The 26,402-nt window shown below is 42.7% G+C and overlaps 2 protein-coding genes across 2 annotated transcripts in view; both read right to left on the reverse strand.

Moving 5' to 3' along the window:
* Positions 1-4,779: 4,779 nt before the first annotated feature.
* LOC143114369 (proliferation-associated protein 2G4-like) lies at positions 4,780-13,884 on the reverse strand. Its single transcript, XM_076275933.1, has 13 exons — positions 13,685-13,884; positions 12,237-12,365; positions 12,045-12,150; positions 11,858-11,927; positions 11,646-11,738; positions 10,249-10,312; positions 10,052-10,130; positions 8,667-8,745; positions 8,445-8,578; positions 7,877-7,971; positions 6,599-6,726; positions 6,450-6,503; positions 4,780-6,356 (listed from the first exon to the last, which is right to left on the reverse strand). The coding sequence occupies exons 1-13, from the start codon at positions 13,770-13,772 to the stop codon at positions 6,291-6,293; spliced, it is 1,185 nt and encodes a 394-aa protein (XP_076132048.1). The 5' UTR covers positions 13,773-13,884; the 3' UTR covers positions 4,780-6,290.
* Positions 13,885-16,769: 2,885 nt separating this feature from the next.
* The window catches only part of erbb3b (erb-b2 receptor tyrosine kinase 3b), a 27,807-nt gene continuing 18,174 nt past the window's right edge, over positions 16,770-26,402 (reverse strand). Inside the window, exons 13-29 of the mRNA XM_076275782.1 lie at positions 26,240-26,402; positions 25,862-25,994; positions 25,577-25,670; positions 24,067-24,224; positions 23,769-23,822; positions 23,374-23,515; positions 23,059-23,178; positions 22,834-22,932; positions 22,038-22,223; positions 21,550-21,705; positions 21,335-21,410; positions 19,715-19,861; positions 19,520-19,614; positions 19,200-19,367; positions 18,914-18,985; positions 18,189-18,444; positions 16,770-17,982 (exon numbers count right to left, since the gene is read on the reverse strand). The exon at positions 26,240-26,402 is cut by the window's right edge and continues 52 nt beyond it. Coding sequence (XP_076131897.1) covers positions 17,081-17,982; positions 18,189-18,444; positions 18,914-18,985; positions 19,200-19,367; positions 19,520-19,614; positions 19,715-19,861; positions 21,335-21,410; positions 21,550-21,705; positions 22,038-22,223; positions 22,834-22,932; positions 23,059-23,178; positions 23,374-23,515; positions 23,769-23,822; positions 24,067-24,224; positions 25,577-25,670; positions 25,862-25,994; positions 26,240-26,402 — 3,021 coding nt within the window. The 3' untranslated portion in view covers positions 16,770-17,080. The remainder of the gene's footprint in view (positions 17,983-18,188; positions 18,445-18,913; positions 18,986-19,199; positions 19,368-19,519; positions 19,615-19,714; positions 19,862-21,334; positions 21,411-21,549; positions 21,706-22,037; positions 22,224-22,833; positions 22,933-23,058; positions 23,179-23,373; positions 23,516-23,768; positions 23,823-24,066; positions 24,225-25,576; positions 25,671-25,861; positions 25,995-26,239) is intronic.

The raw sequence follows: 26,402 nt of genomic DNA on the forward strand, positions 1-26,402 counted from the left end.
CTAACCAGTAGGCCACGGCTGCCCACAGTGTGTGTGTGTGGCTGCAGGGTGGTGTGAGTGGCTGCCCAGGGCCAAAGCCACTCTGACTGGGGAGAGGGGTGAGTGTGTGAGTATGTAATGAGATCCGTGGTTTGCATTTATTTTGCTTGTGACTGATAAGAGATGTTCTTTTTACCTCACATGTGGCTGGGGCAGAGCACCCAGTTCTGGCTTGGTCAAGTAAGGTGTGACACGTGGTTGGGAATGATGGTAACGGCTAACATTCAAAGTCAGCTGGGGTTTTATGGTTGGAAATTGCTCCACTTTGGATTTTTCAGCAGAGACATAAGGTTTGATGAGGTTCACACCCAAATCCAACTCAAACTAAAACCAAAAGAAAATAAGTCAGTTGGTTGATTTCAGATGTCCAGTGGGGCTTTTTGACTCCTTACATCTGCTTGAAACACCTCTATTTTTGTTAATTTGCCCCTTGTAACACAAACTAATGCTTATAACTTTGTCCATTATGCACTTTGTCCATTTAAAAGTACTGCAAATATGAATTAGTTATCTTGAACGAGAAAGCATAGCATACATAGTCAAAGCACGTGGTGCCATTTTTATTTAAATGTACGCTTCAGTCAAAAAGTGTCACTTTTGGTGAGCACTGGAGTTTGATATTATACCCATTCTGTTATAACAAAGGTTAACTACACCCCCACCAGTCCTACTATAAATGAATTGAATTGATGCACTTGGCCATGCTGTCCTCTTACCTTTCTAAACAAATAGAGTATTTTGGCTAAACAGGTATGGCGCTTGTCCTCAAAGGTCTTTTGCTTCACTCTCCAGCGCTGCATCACTGAGTTGTTATAAGACTCTATTTTAGTCAGGAAGATATATAGGTCTCTCAGTTCTGGTCCATCATTATACTCACGGGCAGAAATAACTCTGACGTTTAGATTGCTCCTGGAAATATTTAAAGCATGTCAATCCAATACCACTACAACTACAAACTACATAAATAAGCTGTTGCTGTGTTTTTACCTGATTTGCTGCAGGGCACGAAAGGCAATGAACTTCCTCATAAGGCAAGTGAGCCGCATTTCATTAGCACTCAGACAGCACTTGATGAGGTCTTTGGCAAAACAGTATAGCTCTGAAGATATGTCCTTATTAAGAAGAGCCTGGTGCAAGATTCTCAGATTGGTCATCTGGGATTCCATGCTCAACTGGTATTCACCTCCCCTCATCTCACCTCTCATAATCTTCTCACCCTCTGACACTATTTCTTGCTCATAATGCTTCAGAAGTTCTCGGAATGGTTTAGATTGAATCTGCAGCATTTCAAGAGGCTGCTGGGTGTTGATTTTCACAACTCGACTCTTTCCCACTCTCCCCAGCATTTCAGGTGGAGCCACTTCTTTATGACTGAGCTGTCTGATTTTTTTCTGATCTCTGGGTTTCTCAGAGACAGGTGGTAAAGGGGGCAAGTGATGCTTTTGAGGACATTGCTGCATTTTTGTCTCAACTTTGGACGCCGGCTTGGGGTGCACATCGTTGTAAACATCCTTTAGATTTTCCCAGACCAGAAGCATCTTGCAGGACTGCTCTTTGCCTTTGTTATGGATGCTCTGCAGCTGCTGAAACACACCTTCAGCCTGGTCCAACGAATCCTTTCGAAGGTTCTGCATACATCCAGACGCATTCTCAAAATCTTCACGTGTTTTCAATGACTTTCGGACGTCCTGTAGCATCTGTCCCGGTGTGGCTGTGTTGTTAAAATATTCAGACTTCTTCAGATGTTCATCCATTACAGGCAGATCCAGCATACCTGTGGAGAAACTGACGTTCAAGTTGGAGATGGTCTCTTCAAAAGTAGCACGAAGGGTGTTTTGCAGAGTCTGGTAGAGCTGCATTGCATTATTGGCCTTATGGGCATCCAGGTCCATTTTCTCCAATTGAGCTGGCATATTATTCTCGAGGCAGTTTTTCATGAGGTCAAAAATATAGTCCTGGAAGGTACTCAGCAGCCTTTTGCTTTTCTTTTCTACCTCTTCGAAGGCAATGGCCTCCTCTGACACAGGTGACTCAATCTCCTTGGGGTCCTCCTCCACCACCTGTGGGCTAGCTACTGGCTCATCACTCTTCTCTCTTCTCTCCTTCTCCACATATATAATCTGAGGTGCCTGTTTTAGCTCGGTCGGCTTGGTTGGTTGTGGTGGTGGTGGTGGTGGTGTTGGAGTCGGTGCATAGTCCTGGGAATCCACAAAATATTCTACTTTAACAGGGGCTTGGTTCTTTAGTTCCTCACACTGTTTGAGGAGCCACGCATTGTTTCCTTTAAGAGTGTTGTTTTCCTGTGTCAGTTGGGTTGTCTTTTCATTTGCCATGTTGAGCTTATTACGTAGCCGTTCCATTTGGGCAGGTATCTCCTGAGACTGCAGCCTGTCCACCTCATTCTGGAGAGCTTGAACCTCCTGTGACCGTTCTTTAAGTGCACGGCTGAGGTTACTTAAGCCTGTCTGTGCAAACTGGAAAGCCATGTTCATGGCTTTGTTATGAGCAAACGACTTGGCCATGTCTTCCAGCATGAAGGAGAGGTCTGAGGCAGCCTTGATACCCAGCTGGGCATCTTGCAGCATGCGCTTAGTCGAGGGAGGCTGCAGCTCCTGGATTTTCAGCAACATGCGTGCATCCACACGGGTCTCCCTCCACCAATACCATACATCAGTTGCCTTCTTGTCTAAGATGATTAGGAAATCAAAATTGAGGAAGGTGGAGGTGTATTAAACAGGGCAATAAATTAAAGATGCAGTCAGCGATTGCACAGGGAGTCACGTTTGTTGAAAACAACGTACATTATATTTTAACCAACCAAACGAAACACAGTCCACACAGGGTTTTGTTTTTGTTTGGGAGACAGGCTGCCCCCACTGTGTTTGTCTCACAGAATGGACAGCTAGCAGATGATGAGGAGATGATTGCTGAATGTGTCAAATGTTATGGGCTTGAAATCGCATACGACTGCTGACTGCACCTTTAAACAATCAATAAAAGACATACCTGCATTCTTCCCTTTTGTAGCTTTCTTTGCCTTAATGTTAAAAAAATGTTTGCACAGCTGGCGAATACGCATGACACCAGACTCAATGTTTGACATGGACCTCCAGATCTCTGCATCCTTCATTTCTACCCATGCCCCTGTGATGTTTCTAACCTCCTTGAATTTTTTATCCTCCTCCAGCCCTATGAAGTCCTCATCTGGAGAAACAAATAAGGTCTTTTTTTAGAAGATTTACATTAATCAACCTGGTACCGTAACATGAACTCTCAAACCACTTACTGATGTTTTGTAGATGCTCCAACACAATGGCGAGGTCCGTCCTTGTCTCAAGGGAGGACTTAAGGAAATTTTGAATACCTTCAAGCGTCTCATTGCGCCTCTCTCTCTCATTTGGATCAGATGAGGACACAATTTTTCCATTTTCCTCTTCTAGTACAGCATTTGCCAAGCGCAAGCTATACAATGATGCATTTACTCTGGTCAGGACAATTCCCACCTCTTCTGCTATGTACTGGAGGGCAACATTACCAAAAGATCACATAACCTCTCGCCAAGCACAATATTTTGCATACACTTTAGAGATCCTGCATTTGGGATCATACATATTGAATATTGTGGGTGATGGGATAGGCCTACCTGTCTGGAGATACGCTCCATATATAAATGCAATAGAAATCCAATTTTTAGCCTATCATGATTCATTGCCATTAGCAACCATTAATTTGCCTTTACAAAAGTATTCAGTAGGCCTAGGCTAGTTGAATATGGTCTGCATCATAGGGCAGCTAGTGCCCACAATTTAGTGCAACAACTGGTGTGCTCTGTGCATGAACCATAGAGCCCAGTTTAGTAGCCAATTGTATAGCAAATGCTTGGCTAATCAAAGTGTGATTATTATAGTGTGTTCCTACTCATATAGACAATGGGAGAACATTTGAATGAACCATTTTGTTAGCCGTTTTAGCGGTTTATAATGATTATAGGTCCAACTGTGACAAAACTGCAATGTAAAAAGATCATTCCACAAATTCAAGACACAATTGCCAGATAACCTAAACACTCAAAAACGACATTAGGCCTACATTTAGTCTACATAAAATAATCGTAGGCTACACACCTGTCTTGCTCTTGACAATTCGGTATCGCCAATTTTCCTCAGAACAGACTGTATAACCTGAGGAGCTTGGTCATACCAATTGATGTTCTCCGATACATTAATATAGCTCAGAGTTGGTCTGGCCTCCATTTTTCTCTCCAGTGAGTGTTTGACCGTCCACCGTGGTGGTTTAGGCCTGCAATGGCACTTCCAAAACCCCCAGAAGGCTATAACAAAGCTATAATATCAAACTTGACGTCATAACAGCAATATCGGAAAAATACGTCATAGGGCCTACACACCCCCAGCGGCATCTAATAACACGCGGAATCAGCGAATTTGTCTGGTTTTATTTTCCAAATTTGTATCCATAGGTTAATCACACTGCGTTATGTGGACATTTGGCATGCTAAAATGATTGATGTTTGGCAAGTATCGGAAATGTTCAGTATATTCAGGATTGAGAAAGTGAATATGTAAAAGCGCCCTGAAATCTAGTTTCTGTTCAATTCAGGGCTTTGTTCATGGTGAAGAGAAGGGTGCCTCTTCAGATGTCACGTTGCTCCTCTTTTTGATTTCAAATCCATGGATCCAAGTCAGTGATTGCACAGAGACAAAGAACAGTACACATCCAAAATGCATTGCCCTATAAAGTTTATTCCAACCAGAGTTTGCTGAAATTACATCACAGAATAATTCAACTCCCACCTTCACCTCTCAGATGTATGCTGCTCTTTTTACCTTTGCCACAGTTTTGAAATAGCTTATTCCCATTCTTCAGATTACCAACCATTATCCCCCTACATGGTCCTATCAGCAAGTCACCAAATATTGGACCTGCTAGCCATCACTCCCTAAATAGATAAGGGGGCACAAGCAACACATGAACACTCACCAAATTTTAAATGGAATTTTGTCTGAGAATTTACCCATTTAAGGTGGGTCTACATCTATACAGAGTAAAGCCTGCTTGTCTAAACAGTCAACCACAGTGATTTGCCCGATTTAATGTGGGCATCAATCTACAGTTCTACAAACAACGAATGGTTTGGCAGCATTGATGAGTCCTTGGGACACATGACAACAAACAGGACTTATTTTTTTTTAAATTCCACGGGGCCTCTAAGTTTATAATTCCTAGTTAGAACCCTGAAAATTTATGTTCAACAACTTTCCCACAAGAAAAACATCCAGAAGACTTAAGACAACTGCCTTTGTGCAGCCATTCATAGGTCATAAGTATCAAACCACCAAAGGGCACATTGTCAAAGACTGGTCCTCTAAACTACTGGCAGTTCGACACTACCCTTGGTGAAACGGTTAATGCAGCCGAGCTGTGTACACCTAAGGCTCTGGTCAGTTGGTGCACTGGAATAAGGTCAACTAAGGCCATATCACCCTCAATTGTAAAAAAGATCTCCCTAACCAGAATTTGCTGCAAAATAAAGCTGGTGTACTTTAGTATCTATAGTCCAACAGATCTGAAGTGAACACAATCAGTGCCAGTTTAAAAGAACTAATTCCAGACAAAAAAATAAGCAAATAAAATTAAATTCTAGACAAATAAGCACTTGTGCCCAGCAGACATATGGTACAATGCCAAAAGGAGATCTTCCATTTCCCAATTGATTCAAGAATGGGGAGAATGATGCTTAACATAAACATCAAAACACTGGCACTGTGATGGTTCATTTTTTTACACCTCCATTGATTACAGGTTACAAAATCATTAAGCATACAAATGGCAGGAAATCGTGACTAACCACCTCTTGTAAACAACACTGGTCAGTATCGGAAGTCATACCCTGACTTATTTCCCTGCCATCTGGTGATTGAATGTCTACGTGAGAGACCACCACCTGACCGAGGCTAACAACAGGGCAGAGTGCTTGGGCAATGTTACCACTCCACAAAACTGTCTTACAAATGTTGGAGGTATTCAGGCTTGTTTAAGTGGCTAGGTTCTGAAGGCTTCTCAGTGGGGTGAAGGGATACAGGACTGTGGTGGTAGGGTAGGGGTAAGGGGGGTATAGCAAGTGTTGTGGCTCTCATTCTGGTCATTCTTTTTCTTTGGGTGGTCTGTCCGTCATCCAGCAGAGCAGATGAAACAGACGGGCCGGACTGGCGGGAGAGGGGTTGAGGGAGCGTCTACTCAGCCGCCTCAGTCTCCTCCTCCATGGGTTGTCCGGTGGCGGTCTCCACGGTCTTCGATGCCTGATACCATGGAACAGGTTACTCAATCTCTCAATTAACACACAATGTAACAAGAATGTAGTACTGTGAACAAGATGAGGGTGTTTAACCAACCTTCTTTTTCTTCTTTTTCTGTGCCTTGCGACTGGCGGAACTCTGCAGCAAAGCCTGAGCAAAAGGATGGAAAAACAGGTACTAAGACAACGCTCCATGCATCACACCCTGAGTGAGACGGTCATGTCGACTTGTGTGGTGCTGCTTACCTTGAGCTCTGGGTCCTGCACATCATGCTCAGACTTGTACAGCTCGGGTTCGAAGAATCCACTTGTGATCCGCAGCGGTCCATTCGCCATCAGCATCACAGTGAACTTGAACTGGGCCACAAACTCTCCTGCATACCAAAGAAATCTTATTAGGATCCATTCCCAAAATTTGAAGGCCAACATGGGAACCACGTGCTCAAATGCAAGTTTTTCGGTTGGCATTGGGATGACGTTTGTCAAGGTTCTCTCAGGCCCATTAGTGTGGCTAGGATGTTCTGATTAAATCTTTCAAAGCTTGAAGGACAGCTGGCTTTCAGCTCATTTAGGGCCCTATGAAATCCATTTTATTATTTTCCAAATTCTGTTTTATTTTTTCTCAAATTACATTTTTTCTGATTTAATTTTAGTTGTTTCAGATTTTATTTTTTTACTTGTCTTAAAAAAATCAATGACAGACACAATTCAGATTTTTAAATATTCAGCAAAGCCAATCATTCAAAATTCTCCAACATTGAGCCAAACATTCAACAAATTTCTGCACAAAAACAACAGTTAGGGCCTAAGGCCTACATAACTAACTACATGGCCATAACTAGGCTGCCAGTTTAGATCTCAATAAAAGGGCACTTTGTAACTCAAAATGTCCCACTACTTTAAAGTAGCCTACTTTTTTGTAGATTCTTGTTCTATTTTAAATTTGTGTTGCTTTCTAGAGCATTTAGCCTACCATCTACCACCAGCACACATCTCCACTGAAGGATGGCTACATGATGGTAAGGCGCTTGATGTTGAGCTCTCTCATTGGTGAGAATCTATAGCATCACTTTTTGAATGGTGGGTCTGCGCGTCTGCTTGAGGTTGCTGACATTCGTGTCTGGGAATGGGACTGCTTGCAATGTTTCAAAAAACTGACATAGTGGTGTGTCATCTTCTGCACACATTTCAACAATCTTCCACAAACTCACGTCTTGCATCTACTGATTTTGTCATCGTCTTGGCTGGAGGGATTTGCCTGCAGTGGATTTAGCTTTGCTCTTAAGTTGCCCCTTTGATTTCTATGGTCGCTATACATGTGTATTTGCGAGTCAGGTCAATTATGTGTTGCAAACTTGCAAACTAGTTGTTTTCAGACTCATAGTAGTCATTGCGGTATTGTTTAGCCCCGTTATCTAGCAATCAAGCAGTTTAGTGTTTTGCCACCGTTGTCGGGATCGCCCTACTCATTGTACTTCGCCAAGATGGCTTCTGTTAAAGGTTTATGGGACTGGGATGACTCACCCTCTTTCTCATGCAGGACACTGAAGGGTTGCAGCAGCTCATGCTTGGCACACTCCACCACACCCAAACGTGCTTTCCCCTCATCTTCAAATGCCCTGTGGTACAGAAAGATATTGTGATGCTGTCAAGACAATGCCGATAGGCTGAGACAGCCATCAAAGGCAGACTGGACTGGAATTAAATTTCAAAATCCCGAAGGAGGACATGACCATAGAGAAAATTGCCCCTCGGGGATAAATAAAGTTTTTTGAATTGAATTGAATTGAATGACCTGAAGTACACTGCAGTAAGTGTGTGACTTATTCAAAAAGCTAAATTGAACCAAGAATGTTGTAACCTGTTGATGCGGGTATCCCTATCAACCCAAAACCATCTTTTACATTCATTTAATAATAAATGCTACATTTGCATAAAGTAAGCATATCATGTCAAGTCTCATGCTAATAAGTACCAACACTTGAAAATGCACCCTTACAATAAATTCAAAACTAATTTGAGATTAATTTGCTATTAAATGTTGACCATCATGCAAAATATTTGAATAGGCGGACAGTTGGCAGTGCTGTACCTCAAAGTAAAGGGCATGGCATCGAAACGGCGCTCCACCTCGCTAAAGAACATTCTGGAAGTCTTCATCTTTAGACCGTACTGCTTACTGGGGTCCCGTTTGTACACAGTGGTTCTCTGTCCGGAGTCTTTTGCCTGAGGTGCAGCAAGAGAATCATGAAGTTGTTTCATTTTTCTTTTGCCCAAGACTGTACGTGATGTGAGAGGATCATTCTCGCCTCACCTTGCCCTCCCCAGAGCTGATGAGCACGTCAACAGCATAGACCTCATGCACTTCAAACTCTGCTTTTTCATGGTCCTTCCTGAGGATATCACATGACACATTCAGACATCAAATTCACAAAAGTACTGGCCCTCTAAAGTCTTTCGGACCAAGTAGTTATAGGAACTTAGTTATAGGAACAGTCCACTTCTAAATCAGTTCTAACTATTGTAATAATAATAATTTATTTGTATAGCACCTTTCATACACAGAATGCAGCTCAAAGTGCTTTACATTTGTAACACACTCTCCCAAGACCCGTCTTTCATTTGCATTCGCACTGGGAATACAAACCGGTTTGTTTGATTGTACCACACTGAAAGCTAATATTTTGTCACTAGCAACCTACATCTGTCCTCTGCCAAATACAGTTGCATTTTCAGCTCTGAACAAAACCGTCCACAAATTATTTTAGCAAAAGTGGGACATGCGTAATGTTTCATTCGTACCTCAGTCGGGATGAAATGAAACATACTTAAGCCATATAAACTTCACAATTTCAATATTTCCTATGGGAGTTCCTATGGGAAGGGAAAAGACCATGCCCTGAGGTATCAGCTGAAAGAGTTATAGGAACTGCAGTCAGAGGAACTTAATAATCCCCAAATCTGTCCTGTTGGAACACGAGAAAAAAAGGGTTGTAGGAATGTTATCAGTGTTTCCTCTGCGTTTATTTTAGCATTGCGGCCCGCCACAGTTTAAATTAATACCGCCACGGTATCAGAATCAGGGCAGAAGCACAATGTAGTTGCAGTTGCTTTTTAAATAATCCTGCCGACGTATTCTCCCCTGCTGGCTGCCGCTCAAATGGCAATTTAACAATAAGTAGCCTAAAACTAGTCAGAGGTTATTATGGCCCGTCCAGTTTCACTTCACATATTATATATTGTATTGATGTAGCCTATTTAAAACATTCTTCTCAGTGTTGCAATTCTGCTGCTTCAGAATTATGGGAGACACACAATATTGTCCGGACGCATAGTAGGCTAAATGCCCTCCGTTGGCTGCAGAAAATTGCAGTTTAACAATAAACAGCAATGCTAATCCGAGGTACCTGTCTAGATTTATTCCATAAATACATTGTTTTAGGGGTGGGCGATATATATCGTCTGCGATAATATCGTGATTGTTGTTTTAACGATGTGCAAATTAATGTGGAATAAATTTCTCCACTGTCAATGTGAACTACTGGTATGTTCAAGCATTGACATGTAGTTTAATGCATGGGTTAATGTGACGTGAGTCAGACCGAAGATGGCCCTGTCTTTAGTTCCTGAATCCTGTCTCTCTCAAGTCACGTTAAATGGTGTGAAAAACTTAACTGACATGAACACAGTTCTCCTTACCTCTGCTGTTCTGTGGGGTTCTGAATGATGGTCTTCTCTCCGTCGATAACATGCTGCTTCAGCTGATGAGACAGCATACCTGTGTAAACATGGAAGCAGCACACATTCAGACCGTATATACATGCATATTATTGTGCAGCATGGAGTCTCCGCCAGTGAGTCAAAGGAGACAGAGTGGTTCAGACACTGGGCCTCACCCTCGATGGCTGTGCATTTGAATGACTCTGCGATCTTGGTCCACGCCTCCGTGACCTGAGTGTTCTGCCAGAGGAGCACACAAGAGGACATTCAGCAATGCGAGAGCAAGGCAGAGTGGAAAAGCTTGAGCAGGAAGATCAGAGAATTAACATATGACTCACAGCATGATTATCAAGGATGGCATGCACTTGCTTGAATGCTACTTGCACAGAATTAATGGATGACATCTTTAATAATAATAATAATAATAATACCTTCGACTTATATAGCACCTTTCATGGTACCCAAGGTCGCTTTACAACACATGGATGGGGGGACCTCACTAGTAACCACCACCAATCTTTGCTATTGTGCTTTATCCATCCATCATATGCTTGATTTATTTGACTTTTTAATGTTTAAAATGTTTATGTTTTTAATGTTTTAAAAACCTCACCAAAGCAATCACAAAACTGACATAATATAGCATACTTTCAACAGACCACAAGTAAAATCCTTTTATACAGACACAGACTTGCACACTAGTGCTTATTGTACAAGGGGAAAATAGCCAGGGCAGATTCTCATAACACAGCACAGGTAACCACTCCTACCAGTCAGAATAAAGCCTCCTAAGGCGCCGTTCACACTGACATGCTCTTTTGTCTCCAGGCTGTCCTATTCAATCGCTTCCCTATGGAACAATGGGCCTCGTGTTTAGATGAGAATGGTCCAACCAGGAAAAAGCGAGATATCTAAAAACGTGATCCGCTCAAAATACTTCAACTTTTTTTTTGTTTTTTGTTCGTTTAACATTGGCTCATTGCGTAACTAATTGCCTAAGCGAAGTCATGGAGCTAGCAAATTAGCTAAATAGGCAATATCATAGCAACAACATGTACACAATACATTTCTACCTTGCATGTTTTTAATAGGGCTGAATGATTTGGGGAACAAAAATATGATTTTTGAATGTCAATGAATTGATTCAGTTCAATATTCCAAATGTCTTCAATTTGTGCCACACCTGATTGGTGAGCACTCCCGGTGCACAAAAAGCACATCGCCCCCGACCAACTATGAAGCTCACCAATCAGATTTTCTTTGCCCCTCACACACTACGCACACCCACAAACCAGAAGTGGCACAGTTAAGGAGGATGAAATTAATATAAATCAAGAAATGCGACAACATTAACTGTGTAAGATTATTTGTAGCTTTTAGATTTTTTTGTAGTGATTAGGTAATTGCGTTGGTTCATACTGCGATAACGATTGCGATAATTGTGCAGCCCTAGTTTTTAACACTCGCTACTCGGGTTTTGGAGGAGAAAAAAGCATGTCCGTGTGACCCCTCACAAAGGGCATCCCATAGACCAGATCTTTCCCCTGGGACCCTCCACCCCCCATCCACTCACCTGGCCTCCAGGCTTGACTAGACGCAGGGCCGCCTCAGCACACAGGTGGGCAGCTTTCATTACGTCGGCCTTTCGGCCAGTCACTATGTTGTCCTGGGACAGAGGGGGATAAAAACGGCTTGGTGACAAACTGGAAACAGAGACAGCGGTTGCTGTTTTGTTTTCCATAGAGGACAAAGGGGAGAGCATAGAGAGAAAGGTCTAGCACAAACCTTGCTTGCACCGATGACAAAGCTGTGAGCCACATTTGAGATGAATCCATCCACATGCACACCTAGATCACTAGGTGGAAATGGGACAAGGAAAGAACACCACACCTTTAATATAGACCACTCTACAGTGAAGAAAATTATACACTGCAGCATCGCTATTTTATGGCATGGCAACATAAGAGCTTACATTTTGACCAAGTCTCCATCTTTCAGCATGTAATCAGGATCACTCTTCAGAGGAGAGAAGTGGCACACACAGTTGTTGACAGATACACAGGTAGGAAAAGCAATCCCTGAAAAAGAATCAACCAAAATTGTACAGGCTATAATCATCTTACACCAATATGGCAGTCTGTTACACCAACTACAAAGCTCATACCTTTCTTGATGTCCTTCTCCTTTTTGAAAACCTTGCTGGTTTCTGTCGCGATGAAAGCATCTCCTTTTTCACACAAGCTGAGCACTGACACTCCAGGTTTGGCTGCCTCCACTACCACCCGCACAGCCTCTGCACAGGGGAAGGCAAGGTGTGAGACAGAGATGGAGCACACAGGCAGGCACAGAGTGAATTAATCTTCATGAAAGTCAGAATTGATGAAGCACCTTCCAATTCATCCAACATTCTGTCATGGTTCCAAGAAACTAAGCAGCCCATTCCTTGTAGATGCAACATTGATGCAATCCACAAGGCATCAAGCCAATGCACTGACAAAGGATCACTATAGGCTTATGAAAATCAATAGAATAAAGTGGTGTCTTTGAAGTAATCTGATGAAAGCTAACGTTACTGAAGACAGATGAGATTATGATCGGGTGAAATAGGGAAAACATGGCGATGTAACGTTAACAAGTTAGTGAGTACAACTCACGACAACTTTTCTTCTTACATGTATTGTTATTAGAATAATAAAAGGCGACATAGTGCTACTATGAAGCCTAGACGTATGCCAGCGACACCGCCTAGCCAAAGATTCTTTATCAACCGTCTCTGGCCTAGCTACACTACCATCAAATGAACATATGTTAACGTTAACGTCAGAGGTAGAACTAGCCAAGATAACCAGCAAGGAACTCAACCCAAATCTAGGACAAAACTTAACTTAGAACTATAACAGCATTAACACCTGCCAAAGTTTCACCATCGCTGATTGAAACGCAGCTCAGCTAAACGTGACTAGTGCTATGTGCTGTGTTGTAATGTCGCGATAACGTCAGTCAAGTCAGGGAAACTTCGATAAATAACATTAACGTTATTTCTTAAATTAGGCAGATTAACGTTACATAGAAGGCATTATATTTTTATATTCACTGAGAAGCTAGCTTCGACCACAACTCATCGGATGGGTATGGTCAACACTGGCTAGTTAAAGTATGGTGGCTTGATGATGTACAATGAACACAGCCATTAGCTACTGTAGTGCTAGCTGATGCTAACCAACTTTCAAATACAACTACTGCCACTTGTATAACGTTAACTGGCTTCATAGCTAGTTCTAGCCAGTTAGCGCAAATGGTTATGGTACGCAAGATAACAATGTTACTCTAACGCAATGACAAGATTATTTACCATACCAATTACTTAGCAACATACTTGTGATAACTGGATGTCAAGCATAATTTCTGGACACACTCACTAAGCATAGCATTCGTTTCACACGGTAACGTTAAGCAGTTAGCGGGCTAGCTCAGCAGCTAGCTTACATTTCTGCACAGGCACATGGCCGTCCAGCTACACGTATGGTTGGGCTTGGTACCCAACCAAGTTAAAACTCCGTAATGTTACCTAGCTGTGTAAAGGAGCTAATCCACACGTAGAAAAGCACTTACGATTGGCAATGTCAGCGCCCATTTTGTACTTGGTAACAACCAAGTCATCTGCTATGGTTTGTTCTTGCTGGTCGTCGTCCCCTGACATGTTTTCTAATGCGTTCAGACAACTTTTCTCTCCCGTTCACGGTTTGGTGATACACCACCACGCTAAGCAGAGAGCAACGACGGTGCGACCATGCGTGCGTACGACTCGCTTGGCCCGCTCTGCGCTAACTCCTCCTCCTGCGTCCTTACGCAAGCTAAAACCGCCAAACTGAACCAACGCAACAATGCTTCCTTTTGCATTAATTAGCCTACCATTTCTTTCACAGTATTCATCAAAATAATCCCTGTAATTACTTCCCTAACTAGTTTACTGCCAAATTACTGATTAAGCCATTGAACATCACTCTCTTGCAATTTGTTTTAATTATCTTGATTGCTTTTTTTTGGTTCATCATAGGCTATATCCAGCAATAATCTATTAGTATTCAACTTGTTATGGTTATGGTTATGGGATTTTGCAGACGCCCTTGTCCAAAGCGACACACAAATACAAAAACAACATAATATTTAAAATATAACAAGGAACAGATTAGAATGTTGGTAAAACTATAGAATAGCAATAATAAACAACAATGTCAATTCAATCAATAGCCTAATAAAATAAGCAATGAAAATGAGGGAAATAGCAATATTACTTGTATATCAACTTTTTAGCCTCATTCTCGTTAGGTATGTAGCCTACATACTGTAGGCTAAGGTCTCAATTATTAAGGCATGGAATCTTGTAAATAAAACAAGAATGAGAAATAGATAACTGTCACTGTTAAGATGCTGAATAAATTCAACAGTGTGTGCTTTCCCCCAAATTCCCTGTTCAAACAGGCAAGAGGAAAAACTGTTGTAGAAAGAAATAGCTGATCTTTAATGCAACTTCTACACATTACAGCAACCATTCATCCAATGTTCCAAAAGGCACATTCTGTTTACTAATCTGATATCATTTTAAAAGGCTAACTGAGAAAACATTGTAACCCTTTTGCAATTATGTAAACATGATATACTTAATGTAGTCTGAAAACTGATGCCCCGGTTAAAAAAAAAACAATGCAACTGATCATCTCAGCTGGTATTCTGTCTGTAATGGAGTGGAAAGGAAATTTCTATAGTGACCCCAAACTTTTGACCGGTAGTGTAGTCCATCTTTAACCATTGAACATAAATTGCAAAAAATAATATTTTTGTGTAATTATTACCTATTTACTAGGGTCCTTGTACTTTTGCGTTCATTTATTATTCTATTTTGGAAGTGGGATGGAAAATGGAAAAACAAGTGCCACTGACATACAATCCAAATACAAAAATTTAAATTGTGTTTGATTGTCATTATGCATTTTGGGCCTGCAAAGTAGTATTTGGAGTGTCCCTAGGTCATTTGGGAAAACACATTGGCATACCTTTGCAAAAAATGTTCTAGGCCTACTCATAGTTTTTTATTTTATATTCATCTATTGTTTCACACAGCTTCACAATACCTGGTGCCAGGGCTCAGTTGTGTTTCTAAGTCATATTAAGTGACAGAGGGCTGAACTGTGGTCAGTTCAGAGAGGTTTGTAGTCCGGCAGAAAGAAAAAAAACTATAGCCTCTGTAACTGTGTGTCAGTACTTCGCACTTCCCAAGAAACTACAGGGTCTCAACTAGCCTGGCGAGCCAGACCCACCGCTAGGGGCTCTCTAGATTTCTAGGCTAGGTCTCAACTTTTCAAAGAGGTCAAGCATTTGATTATAGACCAAACTAGGTGGGAACAGTGCCTCTGAAGTAGGAGCTGTACCATTGCAGGCAAAAACCTTGACTATTGAATTATGTGGTTAAGTACCCTCATCGATCTGGGCACAAAGGTAAATATTGTTTAAACACTGTTGCACAATATCTCCTGGTTGAAGAATCTTCATCAAACCTGGCACAGTGTAAGCCTATCACATTATGCTGGATGAACTGATTAGGTCCTCAAGGTGAGGTCACAGAGTCAAAGGTCAAGGTCCCATATAGGTTCATGCATTAAATATTGCTCTAATTGTCTGACTGCATAAACCATGCCGTGGGTTTTTTGCACAAAAGCATCTGCTAATAAATTTAAATATAAACATAAACACAAACAAATGTGACTTCCTGCGCAATCCCCGCAATCCCCGCAACTGCACCTTTAACTCATTGAATGCCAAGTTGTTTTCGGGAGCTTTGTCAGAGTGCCAGCAATCTAGACCATTGTTGATGATTTTTGTACAGCCACAGCATATTCTGTGTTATAGCTATGAACACATACAATGGCTCGTTTAAAAGGTGAGACTTTAAGCTCTCGGTGGGTGCAAACCGTGTATTTCTACACGCCTCTGTTCCTGAGAAATCCCAAGCTAAACAGTGGCTAGTTTTCATCAAAATCGCTGTTTTTTTTTTCTAGAAATGGAGATATCGTCTTTCATGAAATATGAAGTGTTGCATGTTACCAGAGAATGTCTAATAAGGGATGTTACTTACTTGTGTAAATTTTCCGGGAAGTGATCAGCGAGACCTGGCGAGACTGCCACCTAGTGATAGACCCACGAACTGATTCGACCCAAAGCAGCAACCGAGTTATGATAAAATGTCCAGATTGTGCGTTTTCATGAGTTTTCGATCGTCATATATTTCATTTCCATTAATCACAGAGTTCCCAAAATCACATATGTGTGTTAGAGTGTCTAGTTTCGTAATTAAAAAAAAAAGCTAAAAACGTAATATTAAGTTTTTGGCACTCAATGAGTTAACTTATTAAGCGTTTGACTTATTGTCTCATCATGAAAACAACATTAAGCAATTTTTTCTTAAAATCAAGCAAATTTAGCTGCCAGTTAGCAAGGCACCTAACCCCTCACTGCTCCCCGAGCGACGCTGTTGTAGCAGGCAGCTCACTGCGTCGGGATTAGTGTGTGCTTTACCTCACTGTGTGTTGTTCACTGTGTGCTGAGTGTGTTTCACTAATTCACGGATTGGGATAAATGCAGAGACCAAATACTTATACTTATTGTGCTATCTATCATAATTATTTGTAAAAAGAATAACTCAATACCAAGGGTTTTTATTTTTCAGCTTATGAAACAACCTTTTACAAAAGACAAATCAACAAATCATTTGCACTGATATACACACAAGAATGCAATACACTGTCCATTATTCAAAGTTTACATATTTACCACCATTAGTGATCATGACAAATATTAACGATGTCCATATCACATTTGTTTCCAAGTCCAACCCTATTACAGTTGTGCAGTCAAATTAAATGTATTTGACATCCTACTGAAACACCAGGTCTGTAGGCCACAACTTGAATGGCCATGCTGTGCTTCCACATTTACTGTCCAGAGTTTTTCTCATGTGCGCAGAGCATCTTGCTTGTGAAAAAGTCTACTGTGCCAGTAGTCTGGGTTGTCAAAAGATGCGCTGCCTGGCTCCCCTACGCCAGTGCGCACTTTAACATACTTCCCCACTCCTGCAGTCACTCCTCCTGGCCTCATTAGAGCCTTCCCACAAGGCATGTTCTGGTACTCCACCTCATCCACAGTGCTGGAGTCTCCTTTGGTTGCACCCATCTCCTCATATTCCTCCACCTGCTCCATCCCTGCCATTCCATCCCTGAAGCCTACCCTGCTTGCGAGAGCCCCTGATTGTGCTACCCACACTTCCTCCTGTTTCCCTTCATGGCTTTTCCCTTCCTGGTCCTCATCATTGCTGTCTCCCCCGAGTCCTTCATCTCTCTCCACAGAGGCAGCATCTCCGGGGGCCTCCTCTGAACTGGGACTCCCGTTGTCTCCTGTGACTTTGAGTGAGCTGCGGATATCCATGTACTCATACTCCACAGCGTGATACGGTTGCTGTGATGTGTCCATTAGGGCCTCTCCTTCATTTTCAGGTCCGCTCTTGGAGTCCTGTGAATACGCTGGGTCTGAATCTGGGGCTGCTGCCGGAGAGGGAGCCGCGTTCGGACTTGGCTGCTCTTGAGGTTGGGCGGGCTCAGGCTCTTCTCCTGTCAGTGGGAGGTCAGAGATACACACTGTGGATGAAATGGCAGACACTCTTTTCCACACATCTGTGGAGCTGTCATCGAGTTGATCAGCAAATCTTCTGGGAGCCTGGGCAGGAGGTGGAGCTTGCTTTGTCATCAGCTCATACTCCGGGGAGGCATCGGCTCCTGGTCCTGGTGGAGACCTGGAGTTTCTGCCCTGTTTGTCACTCAGAGTGGTGTTCCTGGGGCTGGAATGTGACAGCAGAGGATCTGAGAGAAGGAGAGTAATAGAAAAGATTCCAGGTTTCAGTCTTTCTTCAGAGCCAGACATTTGTTAAATATAGGTTTCTCTTGTCACTAAACACGCAGCACACTATGGAACATTAGGTATAAGTTACTGTATATGTTGCATCTTCTTTCTCATACATTTAGTAAGATGCCCTTGCCCTTTAGACTACTGTTAAATGGTATGTCACCTGTCTCTGGTTGGTGGCTGGCTCTAGGTATTACATAAAGACTGGGGTCCTCCTCCTCCTCCACCATTATCCCCTGAGAAGGGATTTCTGAGGCTATGGACAAGGACGTAGACATGTACGCACTGTCCCCACGGTTGCGAGTCCTCTTCAGGCTACCCATATGGGAGGCCATATCCACATCCACCATGGTGCCTCGGCCCTCTGAGCACTCGGACACTGTCCGCCGAGAGCTGACCCTCGATCTTTGACTCCGCAGCTAAAAAGGGAAGATGGATGGTTCAGTAACTAGTTCAGTTGAGCTGATTTCTGTTTGCTCAGAGAAACATTAAAGGAACCGTATGTAAGAAATATATTTCAATTAATCATAAAATGGCCTTGACATTAATGACATTAAGAAATCATGTTAATTTCAAATACTTATATCACTGACAACAGTAGTTTGGCCAGGATATTGTCATTTAAAAAGTGAAGTTGCAGCCCTCAACTGATGTTGATGTTGTCATGTTGTGTTTTGGCCTGATGCGCCACCCTCCACCTATCTACTAATCACAAAGTCAGTAGTGTTTCGGCATCCGGGTTGCCAAGCTCTGCCAGTCAGAGGGGAGGGGGAGGGGATACACCGCTTTACAATATTTTGAAAGTGATTGCAGTACCAGTTTTGGCCACAATCTTACATATGGTTCCTTTAATTACAGTATGATACAGAGTGTCCAGGTGTACCTCACCTGTCTAGTAGCCTCCCCGGGGGTGGGGGTCATAGGTATGTATCCCACCGGAGCAGAAAGGGCCGCACCAGTCTGGGGAGAGATAAGAGTGTTAGTAAGTGTTGGCAAGTGTTATTCAAGTAAGTATCAAGTTCAAGTTCAAGTTACTTTTATTTTGTCCCCCAATGGGGCAATTTGTTTTGCAGCAGATAGTACAAATCACACACAATCACACACACAGTGTGTGTACAGTATCAACACTCTACTATATTACTCTGTGCACAAGAAACCAGTGAGAGAGTCTCACTCTTTGAGAGTTGATCCGTAGTCGGGAGTGGCTTCGAGATGGTGATAGATGTAGAGGAGGTGTAGCAAAGCCATCATCTGATACTCCATCATCGTCAAGGTCAGCTTCCAAATTAGACCATTTGATTTCTCGCAGGGAACCGTCTTGTCCTGCCTCAACAGAGTTCTTCTACATTTGAAGAAGAAGTTATCAATTTAACTAGTTCAGATGTACTTGTTAGATTAAAGATCATCAATGTCTGTTTTAGTGGACATTGAAATATACTTTTACAGGGATGGTGTAACATGAACATAGACAGCTTAGAAAGACCGCTCTTTTACCTTGACAAGGTATCTGCTCGGGTCTCGGGCCATTTTTGTGAACTCATTTGCCAATTCTTTGAAGGTAGGTCGGATGTTCTCATCAACCATCCAGCCTGAAATTGGAAAAAATCAGATAAGTACTTGTACATATGATCAAATAAGCGGGTACAAGTTTTGATGTTTGAGTGCATCACAAAAGACAGCATTGCTCACATTTGACCATGACCATGTAGACATCTATAGTGCAGATCTGAGGCTGGGACAAACGCTCTCCTTTCTCCAGCAGGCCCGGGACCTCCTGGGGATGCATAGCTGTATAGGGCTCAGCCCCATGGGACATCATCTCCCACACTGTTACTCCTGTGAAGAAAACAGCTCACATTAAAGGTACTGTTAGCTTCAGCCTAAATTTGGGTATGTCTCAATTTTGTCCCAGTGAGTCCCAGTGAGTGTGGGCTATATGGTGCTGGTGAGGAGTAAAGTACCCTGTGAAAACAATGATACTTTAAAGATAATGTAAAGCAAAATCTTTGTTTGGAAACATCTAATACAGGTTAGAAAAGTTCTAAAATTAACTTTCTTTCTCTTGCTCAGCTGTAACTAATGCCAACAAGAAGCAAAATGCACTATAAATGCTAACTGACTTCAAAATCAATTTGCTTATCTGACAAGGAAAATTAATATAAAATACAATACAATACAATTTAGTACAATAAGACAAAATTATCCAATTAAAGTACTAGCCTGGTTAGCATGCAAACCTTTTCATTTGCAATTGAGAGTGGGTCTGGAAAAGGTTCATTAAGACTTCCAGCAGGGGTGTAACTAGCAGAGTGCATTACAGTAAACTGCACCAACTGCATGTTGCTGATTGGATCATAAACGGCCACAGCAATGAAGAAAAGTGAAAGAGATTGATAATGACTGACTGACTCTATTATTGTGTTACATGCTCCAAATGTGTATGAAAGGTGCTATACAAATAAAGCTTATTATTATTATTATTATTATTATTATTATTATTAATAAACTCTCACCAAATCATTTCAGAAGTGTTGCAATCCCTTAAACAAAAGGTTTTAAATGCAGTTTACTCATTCCAAAGAAATACATGTCCATGCCAGATTAGCGATTGTATTTGCGTGCCCATATTTTAGGGACGTTGGAAATGGGCTTCAATGGCCTCCAGAGCAAATCCCAAATGTGCCAAAGGTTCGTATGGGTATTCCCAGGTTATTACAGAACCCGACTGTACATTCCCAGGTTATTACAGAACCCTACTGTACAATACAATAATAACTTTTTATGAGATTTAAGGATGAAATTATCCCGTATAAGCCTGGGTGAACAAAGACTGTTGTTAGCATATTTGAATTTGCTCTGCTGGTCAGTCTGGTAAGAAGGCCATTGACACCCATTTCCAATTTTCTAAAAACCCAGAGAGCAGTGCATTCAACACAACCAATGGCTGAGCTGATGGCGACAGAGTTAAACAAATATGGATGCATATTTTCTGTGGAACTGTAGGCTACTGCATTGAACAACTGCATTTTAAAGGGATATTCCACCATTTCCACCAAGGGGAGGTGGAAAATGAGTGTATTTCCCCAAATGGTGGAATATCCCTTAAAACCTTCATTTACAAAAAAGATGTGATTGCTGCACTTCTGAAACAATTTGGTAAGGGTTTAATGCACCAATTTAAGTTTAATTTAACTGCTGTTTACGCCCTGGAAGTTGTAAGTCAATGAAGCTTTTCCAGACCCTGTCTCAATCTTAATCAGTCATCGGTCTGGTGTTAACCTGGCTACCAGTACAACTCATCTGTCTTACCGTAACTCCAGACATCACTTTGGTGTGTAAACTGGCGGAATAGAATGCTCTCCAATGCCATCCATTTGATTGGTGTCTATGAGTTACAGATAAATAGAAATTATTGACATTATTTTCCATCGCCTAATGCCTACACATACACAGACCTTGAAGGTAGGCTGACTCCATGAAAGCTGGCAGATATGATGGCTATGATATAAAAGTTGATGCTGTACCTTGACTTCGCTGTAGACATATTTCTTGTCATCGGGATAAAGAAGGTCTGCCACCCCAAAGTCTGAGACCTGCACGATGTAATCACTCTTCACCAGTACATTACGAGCAGCGAGGTTCCTGTGAACCAGGCGGTGCTCTTCCAGATAGAACATTCCCTGCAAATAAACAGGTTTATAGAAACACTATAGAAAACTTTATTAGTAGCTATTTGCACTTTGGTGCCTATGCATTTGACCATTTTTGCATACTAACACACACACACACACACATGTAACAGAGGCGAGCTGAGCTAGCATGCTAGTTGCCCGTGTAAATCCTCACACCCCTAACCTTAAGAACGCTTCTAACCGCTGAGTTGGGAGCCTGGGCTTTTAGCTCAGTGGTTAGAGCGTTCGACTCCCATGCCGGTGTGTGTGGAGGTGTGCGGGTTCGAGGGCCGTGAGCGGCGGACGAATTACGACCGCGGTTACACACACACAGATCTCACCTTGGCGATCTGCACACACCAGTTGAGCAGGCGCTGTGGCTCCAGATTGTCCTTGTGCTGCCTGAGGTACTCCAGCAGAGGGCCCTGGGGGCTGAGCTGCGTCACCAGCTGCAGGGAAGGGCCCGGACAGATGCCCAGCAGCCTCACGATGTACGGGTGGTCAAGACTGCCCATGGACAACATGTGCTGTGGACAAAGTGCCAACATTTCAACAGGATGTCACTGATGGTCTGACAGTGTATGGCCAGGGATGGATTACTGCACGGGCCTACCGGGCCCAGGGGCCCAAGGAGTCAGGGGGCCCTGAAGCCCAAGACATTGCATGGAATCATTGCCTCAATATCAACACATCAGGATGTAGGCTATGAATCTGATTGAATTAAAGTATTGGCCATCCCCAAAATGCACCAGAATACAGGAAATCACATCAAATAAATAAAAAAATTCCCCCCGCAACAATTTGTGGGGGGCCCTTAATACATCTGGGCCCAGGGGCCCGAAAGTTCATAATCCGTCCATGTGTATGGCAACATTACACATGCTATAAGATGACAAGGTTATCCATCCTGTAGGTTACATACTTTAGTATAGTCATTATGAGGCCAATTGTGCTAATTTTCTTTACATAATAAAGAATTAAACAAAGGGATGACCATATGTTAAAGATAGCAGTTGACCAAGCCAAATGGTAGAGGTGGGCTGTGTGTTAAAGATAGCAGTTGACCAGGCCAAATGGTAAAGGTGGACTGTGTGTGGATCTCTCATCACAAACAAGAGAGTTTTATTAGTAACTCACATCGGTGATCTCAGTGAAGGTCTGACGGCCAGTGGGGTCGGAGATGGTCTTTATTGCCACAGGGATTTTCACTGAGTCTCCCTCTGGAATCCATACAGCCTGCGAGAGATAATAGTTTCAATGTGGGCAGCAAAAAGTGACAAAAAGTGACAAAAAGGACAGGGAAGGAACCATGTTGTCACTCATATTCCCTTTGTGTTGAAGCATCATGAATGTGAGCCTTGCCTTGTGGACAGTGCCGAAGACGCCAGAGCCCAGTGTCTTGCCCTTGCGCAGTTCCGTAGCTTTGAGGATCCGTGTGTGAACTTTGGTGCCCTTCTCTCCTGGGTCAAAAGGTTCATATCCCTGAGATAAAACAAGTAAGAGCTTTACGAAACCACACAGATGAAAACATTAGGCCAAAACTGGCCATGATCAGTTTTTTCTGTGATTAGCCAAAGAAAGTGTTGTTTAAAAAATAAGTGAAAATAATCAAAGTACCCTAGTGTATCTTGTGTGTGCTTAATGTGTATTGTGTAGTGTAGCTAGTGTGTAGCTCACCTCACTGCTCTCCAGGTACCTCCGCATGGTGCGTTTGCGGCGAATGGAAAGACTGCGGCGGTAGAGCATGCCCAGCCCAACCAGAGCCAGGAGGAAGAGGAGACCAATCAGCACTCCGGCCACTATCCCAGCTATGACGGAGCTGCAGACAGAAATACATTCATGCCTTTTTGAGTTTCAGGTCAGTGCACTGTGCATGTGTGTGTGTGTGTGTGTGTGTGTGTGTGTGTGTGTGTGTGTATTAGAAAGAGATCAGGAGAGAGGGACAGATATAAAGAGAGAGAGAGAAAGGGAAATGGAAAGAGAGTGGGAGAGAGAGAGAGAGAAAAAGGAAAGAGAACCTAACACACATGAGTGTGAGTGTATGTGTTTGACCAGCAGGGGGAGACACTGACCTGTTGGCTGCCCTGCTGGAATTCACACAATCCCACAGAGTAGGCCCAGTGCACCTGTGCAAGACAAGAGTCATGTGAGGTTGCTGTGTTTTTTTACTGCTGCTGTAACCAACATATTCACACGACGGTGGATACACATATTCAAATCCCTCCAGAGACTGAGTGGGGAGAATTAAAACTGCGACAGTCAACCATGCAACAGGTTCAAAGTCTTGTCTAATCAGACGTTGCCCCTTACACAATTAATTATTGTTGATACAAGAGCACCAGGTCCTCAGCATTCAAACATCCAACTCACCCTTGTGTGCAGTTGACATGGCAGGGTTCACAGTGGCCCAGTTTGTTTGGGTATTTAAAGATGATGACACCATTATCCCCCATCACATCATTTGGACAGGCAGACACACAGCGAGGGCCGTCCTGCAGATGTGCACACGCTACACACTCCTGATCCCCCTGCAGGAGATAGACACAGCGGACACATGGACACAGGGAAACACATTATAAGACATTTATGGAATAAATCAGAATTCCTTGATCTAATTTTCAGATACACTACGAGTACATTACATTTGGCTGACGCATTTTTAACCAAAGCGACTAACAACATGGTGAACAGTTTTAAGTTTGAGTAGTATTGGACAATAGTACATAGACCATAGACATGTGGCTACTGACCAGACCAACCAGTTTATCAAGACAGTAACCTAGAGTCACTGTTTTACGTCATGAACACAAGCATTGCGCAAGACCAGATAAGTTATATTTATGACTCATTCATTCCTGGAAGTGACTGCTGTACTCATGGTTGTTTTGCTATCTGTGGAAAATCCTTTTGTGAGAATATCAAAATATCTCCCAAGTAACCTTTCCAAAATGCTGGCAGAAACAGATGAGAAGGCATATGGCATTCATTTGGCTTCTGAACAAACCACTATAACCAGCATAACTACCCTCCAAGAATGTCCAAACAGAATCATTTACTTAACACATCAAGTGGGACAGGTGTCACTAATTGAGTAAACTTGCCTATTTAAAACTAGGAAGTAGCCATAGGGATGAAACACACTGACGAAGGCCATCAGGCCGAAACGTTTGTTCATTAACCCCTGTTGCTAAATGGATTAAAAGCAAGAAAGAAAAGATTTTTGGAGTGCGACCATTCTGTTATTTTCTTAACACATCAAGTAACATACATAAGCAGGCATAAAGGATTACCACAAGTTCCATCCACCAGACCACATCAGACATCGCTTAAGAAAAGCAGAGAGGGGCCAAAAAAAGCCTGCTATCCAAACTATGCTCAAAAGGATCAAAGAAGATTCCAGAAGACACTATTTCTTCCACAGGAAGTGAGTCAATAGAATGTTCAGTATGTCCTTTCTTAAAATCAACATAAATATCTTAGGCCTTTGTTTAGGTCACAGGCAGTGACAGGTGAGAAAAAGAATCATGGCGAGATCACACAGGCATTGTCACAGACGCCTCGCTGTGTGAGGAGCGTTTGAAGTGGAGCACTGATAGTATCCACAACACCCAGCTCTGCCTCTGCACAAGAGGATAACTTTCGATCTGTGTCAACTTCTAAAGAAGCACTTTATTGTCAGGCTCTGTGAGAACTTAGTGTGGCCTACTTAGGGACACTTACTGGGTGCCTGTCGACAAAACTCAGCTATGTTAAGAAGATAAAATGTCAGAGGTAGAAACAGAATATGATAGATTTTCAGAGCACGGCGTTCTGTTATAAACCACGTCTTTATATCGTCTATAGTATTACTAATAGAAAGAGAAATGAAAATGTTATGTACCGGTCCTGTGCAACTTTCACCACCATCCTGTGACTGACATTCAGAATGGCAGGAGATACACTCGCCTTTCTGCCCTGCAAACTCACGTGGCTCCCTGTCAAATACAAACACAAAGACAAACGTGCACACACACAAACACACAATTATTTATACACAGCTGTAAAGCCTTTGCCTGTTTATGGACACAGAAACACACACACACACACACACACACACACACACACACACACACACACACAATTATATACCTACACATACACACACATGTAAGAGGTTCCCACTAACCCTGAATAGAAGTTGCAGTGGGCCACGCAGGTTGCGTCTCGACTGTGGTTCCTACAGGAGAGACACTGGTTTGGGCCCGGTCCCCAACAGCCTGCATCTGAGCACAGCTGATCACACACATGACCCTCCGCAGCTACTCACACACACACACACACACACACACACACACATACACATACACACATACACACACACACACACACACACGCACACACACACACATACACACACACACACACACACACACACACACACACACACACACACACACACACACACACACATAACCAATTTAGATTTTAAATTTTCTTGCACAATGTTAACAATGAAAGTTAACATGACTCCTCCCCTGGCCCCATGAACTCAAGAGTCACGCACTGCAGTTGTCCAGTGGCTTGTTGTTCTTGATGTCGTTGGCCTTGAGCCGTTTAGCCAGACGCCCGCCAGAGAAGAGACGAGTCCAGTTCACGGTGTGGTGGTAGCACAGGTTGGCGTTCTCCTTGATGTAGACGCTACCGTCGCCGATCTCTCGCAGCGAATG

The sequence above is a fragment of the Alosa pseudoharengus genome, unplaced genomic scaffold, assembly GCF_046254945.1.
Source record: "Alosa pseudoharengus isolate Yale_2024_CS ecotype anadromous, Long Island Sound unplaced genomic scaffold, YU_APseudo_1.1 YU_APseudo_1.1_scf_9, whole genome shotgun sequence".
Classification (NCBI taxonomy): Eukaryota; Metazoa; Chordata; class Actinopteri; order Clupeiformes; family Clupeidae; genus Alosa; species Alosa pseudoharengus.

Coding starts and splice junctions, on each gene's coding strand:
- LOC143114369 (XM_076275933.1), bottom strand. CDS start 13,772: ATGTCAGGGGACGACGACCAGCAAGAACAAACCATAGCAGATGACTTG. Junction 8,579..8,666: donor TCAGCTCTGGGGAGGGCAAG/GTGAGGCGAGAA, acceptor GCTGCACCTCAG/GCAAAAGACTCCGGACAGAG. Junction 7,972..8,444: donor GCCATGCCCTTTACTTTGAG/GTACAGCACTGC, acceptor TCTGTACCACAG/GGCATTTGAAGATGAGGGGA.